Genomic DNA, 14,601 nt, shown 5'->3' with positions numbered 1-14,601 from the left:
TCATCAAGAGGCCTTCCAGCGAGTCAAGCAGGCCCTCGCAAGTCCACCTGTCCTCGCCTGTTACGACCCAGCCCTACCCACCGTCCTCCAGACTGATGCCTCCAGACTCTACGGCGTTGGTTACGTCCTTCTGCAGGACCATGGCGGTGGACAACTCCGCTTAATTCAGTGTGGATCCCGGTTCCTGACGGACGCCGAGACCCGATATGCCACGATTGAGCTGGAGATGTTGGCTGTTGTCTGGGCGATGGCGAAGTGCCGCTTCTACCTGATAGGACTTCAGCACTTCACTCTCTTCACGGATCATCGCCCTCTTATACCTATAATCAATCACTACTCTTTGGATGCAGTAGAGAATCCTCGCCTTCAACGTCTGAAAGAGAAGCTCTCGCCTTATCTCTTCACGGCTGTGTGGCGTGCGGGTAAGCTGTTGTGCATCCCGGATGCCCTGTCCCGCGCCCCTGTCAGTCGCCCCACCCCAGAGGACGAGATGTTGTGTTCTACAGCTGCTGCATCCCTCAAGTCAGTAGTTTCATTGAAGGCCGTCTTCACATCAGAAGAGTCTACAGCACCGGATGCAGACAAGACCCTTGAAGATCTCCGCACCGCAGCCCGGGCCGACCCTTCCTATATCCGGCTCGTCGACTGTGTGTCTCAGGGATTTCCATCTAACCGATACGACCTTCACGAATCGCTACTCCCGTACTGGAAGATACGCGAGGACCTCTATTGTGACGGAGACCTCGTCTTGTATGGTCCACGAGTAGTCATTCCTACTGCCCTACGCTACCGTACCTTGACCCGCCTTCACGACAGCCATCGAGGAGTGGAGGCCACCAAGCGACGGGCGAAGCAGACTGTATTTTGGCCCGGAATCGACGCGGACATTGCAAGTACCGTCCGTGCCTGTGAGCCGTGCCAAATTCTGCAACCCAGCCAGCAACAGGAACCTTTAATGTGCGACGATAACCCTTCAAGACCCTTCGAGTCTGAGTCGGCCGGCTTTTTTGCAGTGGCAGGGACGTCCTTCCTCGTCATTGCCGACCGATTGTCTGGATGGCCTGTTGTCGTCCCCTGTGGTAGTGATACAACGGCTACTGCTACCATCCGGAACTTCAGGCATTACTTCAGAGAAGTTGGTGTTCCCCTCCGCCTCAGGAATGATGGAGGACCCCAGTTCACCAGCCACGAATTCCGGGACTTCATGGACCGTTGGGGAGTCCGTCATGTCGTGACCTCGCCCCACTACCCCCAGGCGAATGGACACGCTGAAGCCGCAGTCAAGACTGTTAAACACCTGATCCTTAAGGTGTCACCCTCAGGAAATATCGACTGCGAGGAATTCGATCGAGGTTTGTTGGAGTTACGCAACACCCCGAACTTCACCGGACGCTCCCCAGCCCAGGTTCTATACGGACATCATCTCAGGTCTTGTGTTCCTGCCCACCCCAAGTCTTTTTCTCAAGAATGGCAGGCCAAGACTGAGGAATGTGACCGCCGTGCAGCAGAACGAGCCGCAGATGTTGCTGCTCGGTACGACTGTCATGCCCGCCCCCTTCCCAGGTTGAGTATCGGCCAGCAGGTCAGGATTCAAGATCCGGTATCTCACCGCTGGGACAAGGTTGGGGTTGTCATGGGTATTGGCCGGTCCAGGGACTACCAAGTGCGTCTTCCTAGTGGTAGAGTATGGTGGAGGAACCGTCGTTTCCTCCGACCTGTGGAGCTGCCTAGTGTTGACCCTTCCCCAGTAGAGTCCACCTAATGTTGATGTCCTTACAGTAAATCCATCCCCACCTTTTGTTTCTGCCCCAGTACTCCGCAGGTCCGAGCGACTCAGAAAAAAATGGTCCGCTCAAGATGAAACTATGAGCGTATAGAGGGGAGGGAGGTGTATGATATGGACACAAAGTAGTACCTTAAGCTGTGTATCCTTATATTACTCTTATTAATTATGTATAGTAAAGTATTACAGAACATGTATTAATTCTATGTAATATTCCCATTTATTATGCACCATGTTATGTATATAAATTATCATATTTATACTTTATGTATTCAGCTTGTGAATGCTGGCATCTGTACATGCAAGCGCCCAGTAATACATAGAGAGAGTAAAGACTGCCAGTCCTTGTGGTGAGGAAGTGAGCTTCTTGACCTCTGTATATATATATATATATATATATATATATATATATATATATATATATATATATATATATATATATATATATATATATATATATATATATATATATATATATATATATATATATATATATTGTGCAAAATACATGACGTTTATATTATAATTATTCACTGTTTTACAAGGATTCCAGCAGCGCCAAGCAGATGGGGGAGAGAGAGGGTGGGAGCAAGCGAGGGGGCGTGGGGGGAGGTGAGGTACAGTAGTACGTTTGACAGTTGGCACAGTCCCAGGTCTAACGCGTGTATATTTATCAGTTCTTAGGTGACTAAGCTTCTCTTTTATAAAAACCCAGTGAAATTACCTGGGTGAATATAATTAACATAGCTGGGATTCTTGTAACATACTGATTAATTTGAATATAAACATGCTATAATTTGCACTCGACAAAACAATTTTAGTACCGTAATCAAATTAGTACATGTGCCCTCCAGCTTTGCACTCAAGAAATCTATGTAAATCTACCCAAAAATACAGTTGAAAAACTTTTTCATAAAATGTACTACAGTACTGTACGCAAATGTACAACAATTTTTCTCTCTTGATCAAAATATATGACGTTTATATTCAAATTATTGGCTGTCTTGCAAGGATTCCAGCAATGCAAATTATAATCTCCTAACTTTAGTCTGAGATATTATATAAGATAAAAACTGTAAGCCTAAAAGCCTGGCTGGGGGGGTTGAGGTGATAAGTTTGAGGCGAAGGTCTCTGTGTTTATTTAACAGTCCTACTAAGCTTCTCTCATTTTAAAATGCCAGTGATATGACCTATGAGAATATAATTAACATAGCTGGGATCCTTTAACATACTGATTAATTTGAATATAAACATGCTATAATTTCGCACTAGACAAAACAATTTTAGTACCGTAATCAAATTAGTACATGTGCACTCCAGCTTTGCACTAGAAATTTATGTAAATCTACCCAAAAATACAGTTGAAAAACTTTTTATAAAATGTACTACAGTATTGTACACTAATGTACTACATTTTTATATCTTGAGCAAAATATATGACGCTTATATTCAAATTAATCTCTGTCTTGCAAGGATTTCAGCAATGCAAATTATATTATCCTAACTTTAGTCTGAGATATTATATAAAATAAACATAAAGAAATCACCAGGGTGGGAAGAGGGGGCGGGAGGTGAGGTGACAGAATGTCTGGCGTTTGTTTGTTTATTTATTTGAGATAAGATTTGACAGTTGGCGCTGAAGGCCTGCCTGCGTGTTTATTTATCATTACTTAAGAGTGACTAAGCTCTTCTCATAATTTTCCACCCAAATGACCTGGATGAATATAACTTACATTGGAGGGATTCTTGTAAGATAGTAATTTATTTGAATGTTTTTTTTCAATTTAAATTTTAATTGTTTATTCCTTGATAGAGGAAGCGGGATCCTAGTGCTGTCACTTGGGACCCCTGTACCATAATACTGTAGTCCACAAAACTTGTAGCTATGCTTTTTTTATTTGGTCCCTGTCACACGAGTCCGTTTTCTCTCACATCAGGACGCCTGAGTCCTCCGTTTTCTCTCTTTATCTTAGAGTGCACCAGAAACTTTACTATATTTAGTAATGCCACAGAATTTGAAATTGCAACCCCAATTGCAACTTGCAATTGTTGAGGCAACTAGATATGTCTGATTACAGCAAATGTGTTATTGTCAATTTGTAGGTGAAAGATTTTATCCTCAATAGATGTAGGTTAACATTTCACCTGTAGGCAAATGCTTAGAAAAGCATAAGTAAGGAAGCATATTCCTTTAACACATAATATCTGACCAGTATGGGGAGGATCATCGTGTCTCCGTCAGGGGGTCGTGGAGTGGTGGCCCAGCAGGCGTCACGTGGTGTTTGTTTTTTGGGGGGGAGCACGGACGCATATGCGATCGGACGTTGTTCGGTTGGACGTTAACCGGCGCATGACTGTATTATCATATTTACATATTATGTATTCAGCTTGTGAACGCTGGCATCTGTACATGCCAGCGCGGAGTGATACAGGGAGTTGAGATCGCTAGTCCTTTTGGTGTGGAAGCTAGTTTATTTGTTCCTCTGTATTTGACTCCCGTACGAGAATAAGAACCTATTATCAAGATGACAAGTGTTTGCGTATACCCTCAGTAGTGTAGAACATTTTAGGGGTAGCAAAGACAGACATACAACTACAGCTACCCAGAGTCAGCAGGAAGGAGGGTATAAAACTCTACTGAAAACTGCAGTTCACACCTCTATAGAGCCACACTGCTCAACAATGGTAACTCTCACCTCACAAACTCCCTTTCTAGAGAATATAATGTGATGGGAAAGTGTAAGGCATTAATGGACTGGACAGTGTTGTAATGTGAGTCACTTAGTAAGGGTTTGGTCTAATTTAGTGTATGAAGAAACCTTCAGTTTTAGCTCACACCTTAGCAAGCAGTTCAATGGAACTGTAGAAAGTTATTGTGGTGATTACTATCAATAAATTCCTATTACATTTGTCGAGTGTTGGACACATCACACTGTATCACCCCTATACCAACCCAGGCTGTACATTACCTGAAGGTCTAGTGGGCACCATAAAAGATCTTATATCGACACAGCCTCTACGAAGAATTCCTGCATTACTTCGTCTGCCGCTAAGATCTTGAATATCAGCTCTATCAATCAACTGCAAAGAAATAAAATATGTATAAACATTACATAAAATACAGTTAAATTAATAAATTCCATACTCCTTGACAGTAAAAATAAAATAACTATAAAAGATGACCCCTTTAATGGCAGGGAAGCAACTTTTAATACAGTCAACCCTCACTTTACGCGGTCCCACATTCCGTGTTTACGCAGTGCCCTGCCAGAACCCAGGATGCTCACATTCTGCGGTGGGTGTACCCCTTTACACGGGTGAAGTATAATTTTTTTATTTAGCTAATAAAATTCATACAAATTATCCAGCCAGAATATAGTTTACATTGCTGGAATTCTTACAATTTGATGATCATTTTGAATATAAACATCATATATTTTGCATTAGACATACAAATTTTAGATATAATGTTTACTCTGAGTAAATATGTTATCTTTTATGCAAAATATATGACATTTATATTAAAAATATTCCTGGTTTTACAAGGAATCCAGCAATGTCAATTATATTATCCTAACTTTAATCTGAGGTATTATTTAATACTAAATGTTAAAATCTAGTTTTTTCACCCAACCTTTCTCTTGAAGGGAGGAGTGGTGGGGGGTGGGGGGGAGGGTTGGGACCGACCGACCATCTGGCACGGTTGGAAGAGGGGGGAGGCAAGGTGGGGTACTTTGATTGACAGATAGTGTTGTGAAGAATATTTTTTTTTTTTATTAACTGAAGATATTTGTTTTAGCTCATAAAATTCATACAAATTACCCGGCCAGAATATAATTTACATTGCTGGAATTCTTACAATTTGATGATCATTTTGAATATAAACATCATAGATTTTGCATTAGACATACAAATTTTAGATATAATGTTTACTCTGAGTAAATATGTTATCTTTTGTGCAAAATATATGACATTTATATTCAAAATATTCCTGGTCTTACAAGGAATCCAGCAATGTCAATTATATTATCCTAACTTTAGTTTGAGGTATTATTTATTACTATACCTGGTTTTCCCCCCAAAATTTCTCAGAGGGAAGAGCCAGCAGTGTAGTGTGAGAAGAGGGGGAGGGAGTCTTGTCCATTATTTGAATGGACATTAACTTGGCGACTGTATTTCTCTATTTCTCTTAAGTATTAATTGTGTGCATGTACCATCATAAAATTAAGATGTTATTTTTACTAGAACATAGGTATTGTGTTGGAAAAAGTGGAGTTTGGGGGTCAGCTGGTCTCTATTTCATTTAATCCCATTTGTTATGTTATTCACTTTACGCATTTCTCACTTTCCGCGGTACCCTGTGGGTTACATTAACCACGTAAAGTGAGGGTTGACTGTACAGTAACCTGCACAGATAACTTAAAAAGTAAAAAAAAAAAAAAAAGATATGAATGTGATAATTTTTATATTAAGTGTACAAGTAAGAGAGAAAACAAGAATAATGATGGTTAAGTAGAGTGACCCAACAGCCTCCCTCTAGGAAACAGCACATACTGGAGGAGTTTGGAGGCTGTTACATGCACAGTATGTATACACCTCCAGCACAGGTGTCATGGGTTGCGCTGGGCCTCCCGCACAACCCATCCCAAATGTTTGTTTAGGTAGAGATAAGGTACCCGGCCAGCCCATAGGGGTCACCTCACGCCTCAAAACCACATTTTCGCCAGTAGGCTTTAGACCTTGGGTTATAGAAGACCTCCTGCTCCGCGGATTTAGAACAGGGGCCATACAGTCCTACCAGTGCTACGAGTCTGTGTGTGCAAATCCCCGAGATTGTTGTTAAGTCCAGCGACATTCTCCAGGTTGACAAACTCTCCCTTATAACTTACGGTAATGTGGCGTGAATGTGAGTGACTGACCTATCCATGCAAATTATAAGTCCAGTGTATGGAATTGTGCCAAATAAACTTAAGTGCAATTATCTGCCCGTATCTGTGACCCCTCTATTATTATTATTACCAAGGGTAATGACTGATTGGTTATGACAAGTATAACCAATAACTTAGATGGATGTTGGAAGTTAATGGAATTCATTAATCATCATTTATCAAGTACACAACGCATTGAATGCCGGAAACAGAGTGAAATTCTACGTAGTGATACACCATAATCTCCTGGGTGAGTAACCAGTGTGAAGGTAACTGAGTTCTACGGTAAGAAAACCACTTTCTTGCATTTAAACTTAACAATTGGCGCCCGAACAGGGACACAGACCGTGGATAATTGCACAATTGTATCGCCCACACCTACACCATGTCAGCTCGTGCAGCGGCTTTTGAGGAAGCACGTGACCTCGGACTGGAGGGGGCTGAGGCGGTTGCATACATGGAGAAGGCTGAGGAGAGAGAAGACAAGCAACGCGAGCATGAACAACTCTTAGCCCAGCTAGACTTTCAGAAGGAAGAAAAGAAGCTGGAACGAGAAGAGAGACAAACGGAACGGAAGTTCCAACTGGCCTTAGCGGAAAGGAACCAAAATTCTTCTCCGTCAGGAACTCCCACTCAAAACGTCACTTATAGGAAATTTCCCCAGATGCCCACCTTTAAGGAGGGCGAATCCATGGAAATGTACACTTCCCGTTTGAGCATCTCGCAGAAGCCTACGAGCTTGATGACAGCATTAAGGAATTAGAGTTCCTGAGCCTATTTGATGGGAAAGCTTTAGGGATTCTTCGAAGACTAGAGCGTCCTGAAAACAAATTCCCTGACATGAAGTCTGCACTGCTGCGGGCATATGGGCTGACTACTGAGCAGGCCAGGCATCAGTTCAACAGGGCAATGTTGGAAGAAAATGAAACGGCTGCACAGTTCCAGGAACATTTAAGGGACTATGTGTTATAGACTTAATGGTGCGCACGCAGTTTGAAAGGTCTTGTCCTCCTGAACTTGTGGCTCAAATCAGGGCCAATGGAGTTAAGACGTCGAAGGAAATGGCAAGCAAAGCAGACGCTCATTTCAACGCTTTCGGGTACCACACTCGGAGGCGGTGGTCGAAGAGGGAGTTGGCAGGGACCCAACAAAGTCAACAACCTCTACAGAAACAGCCACCGAACCCATCCAGGCAACAGGGAAATAACCCGTAACCACAACCGCAAAGGCAGCAACAGAAACAGCAGCAGAAGCAGTACCAAGGCCACCCGAAGTACCAGGACAGTTGGCGCCCGGGTAACAATTCACGATGGGACCGGCGGCCGTGGCTCAATTCATAGGCCAAGGTGCCAGCAATAATAATCCATGAAATAACCAGCAGCAGGAAGCCGCCGATGTTCAAACTGTGGACGGGGAGTGGCCTGACCTTCCAGCAGGGCTGATCGTCATGCAACCTGAAGCAGGGGCTCATACCGAATCAGGTCTACCCCACCACACCTCCTGACTAACTGCCACCTCCACCGTCTCCTCGAGGGGTCACTCCACCTTTCTTGTTAAGCCTGGATACGCTGGAGGAGTTCCAGTGACTGCCATGCGAGATAGTGGGGCATCAGGCTGTATTGTCAGGAAGGAATTGGTGAAGCCACATCAATACACCGGAGCACAAGTAAGTGTTAAATTAGCCAATAGTTACATTCAAACGGTTCCAGTGGCCAAGATTGAGGTGGACACCCCCTTCTTCTCAGGTTGGGTCACTGCAGCAGTGCTGAGGGAACCTATATATGATCTCATCATTGGAAATATCAAGGGAGCAAGAAACAGTTGTGCAGTGGATGCTGCAACCCAAACTGATGCTGCCGCTTTGACCCAAGTTAATGCTGCTGCAGTCACTCGGGATATGGCTCAAACTAAACCTCGAGTCACCCCATTGGCTATTGCCACATCGTCTGATCTCATCAATAGTCAGGATGTCGTCCAAGAGCAAGAGCATGACAGCACGCTCACTTCAGTACACAAGAGTTTGATGGTTGGGACCATCAAGGAGACATTTGGGAATCGAACGAGGTTGGTAAAGAAGAGGAACCGTCTCTACCGAGAGACTGTGACGTCTCTGGGGGAAACACGACTGCAGTTCGTGGTTCCTTCCAAGTACCGCCTGGCTGTGTTCAAGCTAAGTCATTGCACTGTTCTTGGCGGCCATATGGGTAAAAAGAAGACCTTTGATCGCATCAGTGCGGCATTCTTCTGGCCAAGGATGGGCCAGGAGATCGCTAGGCTAGTCCGCTATTGTGATGTTTGCCAGAAAACCAGTGATCGAGGGCGAGTCCCACCTGCACCTCTACAGCCCCTTCCACTGATCTCTGAACCCTTTGAGAGGGTGGCGGTGGACATTGTGGGGCCGATAAACCCAAGGGAGAGCGATGGGGCAAAGCATATTCTCACCTTGGTTGACTTTAGCACGAGGTGGCCCGAGGCTGTGCCTTTGAGGAACATTGAGGCCACGACTGTTGCAGAAGCCATGTTGGAAATCTTCTGTCGGGTCGGTATCCCCCAAACAAGTCCTCAGTGACAGGGCGACCCAGTTTACTTCTGCCATGATGGAGGAGTTGTTGCGGCTGTTATCGGTAAAGGGGCTAAAGACAACACCTTATCACCCGATGTGCAACGGACTCTGTGAAAGGTTCAATGGGACGCTGAAGAAAATGCTCAGGAGGATGGCAGCCGAACAACCTATGGAGTGGCCGCGCTACATTGCCCCACTTCTGTTCGCGTACCGAGAGGCGCCACAGAGCTCACTCAAAGTGTCTTCCTTCGAGCTTATGTACGGCAGGTCCGTCCGGGGACCTCTAGAGGTTCTTCGGGAACTGTGAGATGATGAGGAACCAGATCCGGAAGTCAAGACCACTTATACATACGTCACTGACTTAGCTGATCGTCTCCAAGAAACCTGTCAACTGGCAAAGCAAGAGCTGATAAAGGCTCAAGAGGTCCAGAAGACTTACTATGACAAGAAGGCCAAGCTTCGTTGTTTCCAGCCAGGTGATCAGTGCCTGGTTCTGTTGCCTACGATGCGCAATAAGTTACTGGCTCAGTGGAAAGGTCCATTCGACATTGCAGAGCGTGTCTCGGATCTGACTTACATCGTCCAGGTGAGATCTCGACGAAAGAAGTTCCACATCAACATGCTGAAGAAATACTTCCCGTCACCAATCAGGGGTATAGTCTCCACTGAGGAAGACCTGATGAACAGTCAGTCAAAAAAATAGCAATTAAAATTGTGTTGAAAAAGGCTAGGCATTAACATACCTAGGTATAAGCTAGACGTAGCATTCTGGATTGAACAAAAATATTATATAACAGACGGAGGATTTTGGCAACCCTACTTAGACAACAGGAATCACAGTATTCATTCTGAAATTCATCGATCCCCCCAAGTAGAGATAGTTGTTTGAGTGACTGTACATCCACCAACCTGCATATTAATTAACTGGGAAAATATATTACTATAAGCCTAAAATTTACAAAAACTTCCAACATATCCAATTCTTTCTTCCTAAACATGTCTGCCCCTTCCAATCTCTTAAGTCTTTAACTCATCTTTATACAGTACTGTACATACCAAATAAAATCACTATTGCAGAGTCATTTCCAAAGCGTAAAATGGCATTTACAGCGTCTGCTGACATAAAACATATAAAGTACCCCATTTATATTTGTTAGAAAATAATAAAAATACAGTATCATTAAAGTGATCCCCGTTAGCCGGATTAATTCGTGCAGAGCTCTTTCGGGAATGAGATTTCCTGGTAAAGTATCGAGACAAATTACTCTTCCCCAGAAAAAATCACACATCCCGGAAATTTTCCAGATACTGTACTGGGAAAAGTTTTCTGCGAGTTTAAACTGTGCATCGTGCACAGGCAGACACAATTGCACAAACCCAGAATGTTTGCGGTGCTGGGGAAAGTTTTCTAAAAGTCTCAACTACGCATCTTGCACGGACAGACATAGAGCTGTATTCATTATGCAAACACCACTGTAAAATATATTGTAAATAACAAAATATACTGTACTACTGTAAACACTGTACAGTGGTCCCTCGGTTAACGAACGGTACGATTAACAAAATTTCGGTTAACGAATTACCTCCCATAAGGATCTTCAATACGGTTAACGAACAAAACTTCGATTAACGAAATTCTTACGATAAACACGTTTTGTTGTGAGCATCAGCTAATCAGCTGATGGGCTAGTCTGCCAATTCAGTACAGTGGTCCCTCGGTTAATGAGCGCCTCGGTTAACGAGATTTCGGTTAAGGAGTTACCTTCCATAAGATTCTTAACTTCGGTTAACGAGCAATCCCTCGATTAACGAGTTTCTTATGAGCCGACCTCAACATGTTTTCGCTTGTATTTGGCGGTCCACCAGCTGTAGTATTAGTCCGCCAGTACAGTAATCGGTTCTAGGGCTTAAATTCCTTACCATTTTAGCAAATATCAAGAAGTTTACACTATTCAATAATTTTAAAAGTTTAATATTAAATTTTTTAGTCATTTTAACAATTATTGAACATAATTGAAGGTAAGGAAACTAGTTTTATGCGCGCCATCCAGCCTCTCAACACACCATACAGGCGTCAGTCTTTGTGTCTTTTCAGTGGAGGTAACATCTTGCTTGAGACTCTCTTCAACTAAATGCTTTTTTCCTGTGTTTGCAAGCAAATTATTGGACATTTTGAAATTTATTTTACATATTGACAATATATAATGCAGTGCAGTGTTGATTTAAAGAAAATAATCTTGAATTACACCAAGAGAACTAAAATTTTATGGGTGAAATGGAGCCATGGGGTGACTTCTCTTCCACCCCAATGCCTTCTCTTCTCCCTTCTCCTCCACCCGCATTCTAATTCCCATCATCATCATCATCATCATCATCATCCAGGAGCCTTCTACATACACACCTTAAAGTAAGTGTACTTTTCTACCTTTTTTGTTGAATTTAGGCAATTTTCGGTGAGTTGGAACCAATTACCTAAAAACCCATTGAAACAATGGTTTCGGTTAACGAGTTTTTCGGTTAACGAGCAACCTTCTAGAATTGATTGTGCTTGTTAACCGAGGGACCACTGTAATCTGTTCTATGTTTACATTCGTTTCTAGTGGAGTAAATATCAAGAAAGTTGATCTCTTTAATATTTTTGCATTTTTTATATTAAAATTATTGGTCATTCTGAAATTAGTAAACATATTGATAATATATAGCACAGTGCAGTGTTGATTTAAATAAAATGATCTTGAATTACACCTTGTGAACATAAAATTATATTGGTGAAATTACTGCATCAAGCATGGGTCCCCTGAAAGGTGATTTCTCCTCCATCCCCACTGCCTTCTCTTCTCCCTTCTCCTCCACCCCCACTTCTAATTCTCATCATCATCATCATCATCAACCAGCAACATGCTACATACACACCTCAAAGTAATTGTACTTTACTGCATTTTTCTTTACTTTGTATGTACTTTTCTGTGAGCTGGAACCGATTACCCAATATCCCATTGAAACAATGGATTCGGTTAACGAATTGTGTTCGTTAACCGAGGGACCACTGTACTGTGCTCACCAACAGATGCTGTCATCTTGAGCTTGTGATGCAGGCAGGCCAAATGATATGGTGATACAGGATGACCTGCCTGATATAGTTTTCATTGTCAAGAACATTCATTTTATGTTCTGTTTTATGTTATTACTGTATTGTAATAGCTTCCTTATGTCATTTTCAGATATCTTGTGAAAGGAGTTGATCAGAGCTTGTTTAATGGGCAAACAAGTTTTACTTCATCCCACATCACTGCCTTTGTCCTGTACCGTCTCCTGTAGCAGGTGTTGCTAGCTGTAACTCCCTTCTCACTCCATGAAGGAGGGATTGCACATGCACTGTACACTGCACATACACCCTCTACACACTAGCATACATTGTCTAATCTGCTATGTACAGAACTTTACCACTTGCTGAATGTAGAGTAAAGTATACTTAACTGGAATCACTTTTTATGTCTTAACTCTGCTTTAACACTGTATTTTTGGCTAATTGTGTTCTGGTACAGTAAAGTAGTTACTGTACAAACAAATTGTCCACAAAAATAGCAGCGAGCAAGGGAACAACCTTCTACATGGCAGTAGAAGATGAACTAAGTGTGTCGTGATGCAAGAGCATGATGCGTTGGAACATGATGCAATCTCTCGACAGGCCCAGAACGGAGAGATTTTGGGGGAACTTTTCCGGAAAATGCACACGATTTCATCCTCGGAGAGGTGTTACTATGCTCAAAATGGCGTTTTATCCCAGAATTCTCTGAAAGGCTCAAAATTCTTTCCAGGAATTGGAGAGTTCCAGGGGCTGGAGATTCTGCTAACAGTTCTCCTGAGTGTGCTTCAAGGACCATGAGAGGCCTGAGCAGTTAGCCAGGTGAAGCAAAGTGTTAAATTCCTTAACCACTTACCTATCCACACCACCAGGAGGTGGCCATGGCTGCTCCACCTAAATCTATTTGTTGCAGGGATACATTACAATATTTAGGTATTCAGCATCATAAAAAAGCTCAATTACTTAACAAAGATACAGTATCTTTATACAAGTTACTATGAACTTTCACTATATCATTTTAATGACTTATTTATGTATTTACCTGTGCAGCAACAGCAGCTGCTCCTGAAGCAGCAGCAGCAGCAGCAGCGGCAGCAGCAGCAGCAGCAGCGGCGGCGGCGGCGGCAGATGTAGAAGTGTCTTCATGAGAACGTCTCCTCTCACTTGTCTCACTGGCATCAATACAAGGATGCTCCAACATCCACGTCACTAACTGGTTAATCTGTGTTGCTGATGGTTCACCCTTATGACCTGAAAACAAAGACAATATAAGAGCCACTCATTCCACACTTCTTTCATAATAACTCCCAAAATAATAAAACTTTTGTTTTCAACAATAAAAAAAATTAAGTAACTAGACCCTTCACACACTGTAAGATTGTAAGATGGAGTAACATTGTACAATATGTTTTCCCATGTGGGAAGGCGGGAGTTTGTCTGTGGCAGTGCCGAGATCGGCAGTTACTGTCTGGCGCTCGCAAGAGTAAAGTCTCCAAAGAACCTGGTGTATTATTCAAACCTCTCACATGGCGCAATGAGTATTATGCAGGGCCGGACACGCCATAACAGCCCTAATGAAGATGCCAACATGGTCCCTACACTTATACAATTCTCGACGCCCTCAAGGGGACGCTGGGGCATCTCTACACCGGTGGGGAACACCACGCCCGCCCAGCAGCAGACCATGAGTGTAATGATGGCTCAGATGGCATCTCTGGCTACTGGCGGCCCCAGTCATGCTCCTACGCCGGTCATGAAGCCCCCAGCAGCGGTCGCTCCAGAGAAGTGTGAGGCAGAAATGTCAGCAGCGGCGTTTAGGACATGGAGGCGGTCCATGGAGTCGTGGGTGATGTTGAACAGATGGTCACAACTGGTGGCCACACTCCACATTCGCCTGAACTGCGTCCCTGCACTCCAAAGGGTGATTGACTCGAGATATCCCAGTGAGAGCAGCTCTCGCCCAAGGAAGCCCTGGACGCCATCAGTGGAGTGGTTCTTCAGTCGTCAAACCAAGCTGTGAAATGGAACAAGTTTTTCAACAGCAAACAAGGTGAAGAGGAGCCCATGAAAAGGTACTTTCAACAATGCTTCGCAGAGGCAGTGGAGTGTGAATTTAAATGTCCCACCTGTGATAGCGACCTCTCTGAGTACATGCTATTACGTAAAGTTATGGTGGGCCTGAGTAACCCAGTGTTGAAAAGGGAAATTTTCCAAGGGTACTCGAGTTACAATAGTGTTGAAG

General features: G+C 43.4%; 1 protein-coding gene across 1 annotated transcript; it reads right to left on the bottom strand.

Moving 5' to 3' along the window:
- Positions 1-4,752: 4,752 nt before the first annotated feature.
- LOC121855342 (zinc finger SWIM domain-containing protein 6-like) lies at positions 4,753-13,949 on the bottom strand (the record flags this gene model as incomplete). Its single annotated transcript, XM_042350235.1, has 3 exons — positions 13,886-13,949; positions 13,402-13,610; positions 4,753-4,864 (listed from the first exon to the last, which is right to left on the bottom strand). Coding segments are annotated over exons 1-3 (385 nt in total), but the record flags the coding sequence as incomplete, so codon positions are not given.
- Positions 13,950-14,601: the final 652 nt, after the last annotated feature.

Source organism: Homarus americanus, unplaced genomic scaffold (genome assembly GCF_018991925.1).
Source record: "Homarus americanus isolate GMGI-L3 unplaced genomic scaffold, GMGI_Hamer_2.0 scaffold23438, whole genome shotgun sequence".
In the NCBI taxonomy this organism is placed as follows: Eukaryota; Metazoa; Arthropoda; class Malacostraca; order Decapoda; family Nephropidae; genus Homarus; species Homarus americanus.
The sequence above is the reverse complement of the archived record's forward strand: the minus strand, read 5'-3'. Positions and strand labels throughout refer to the sequence as shown.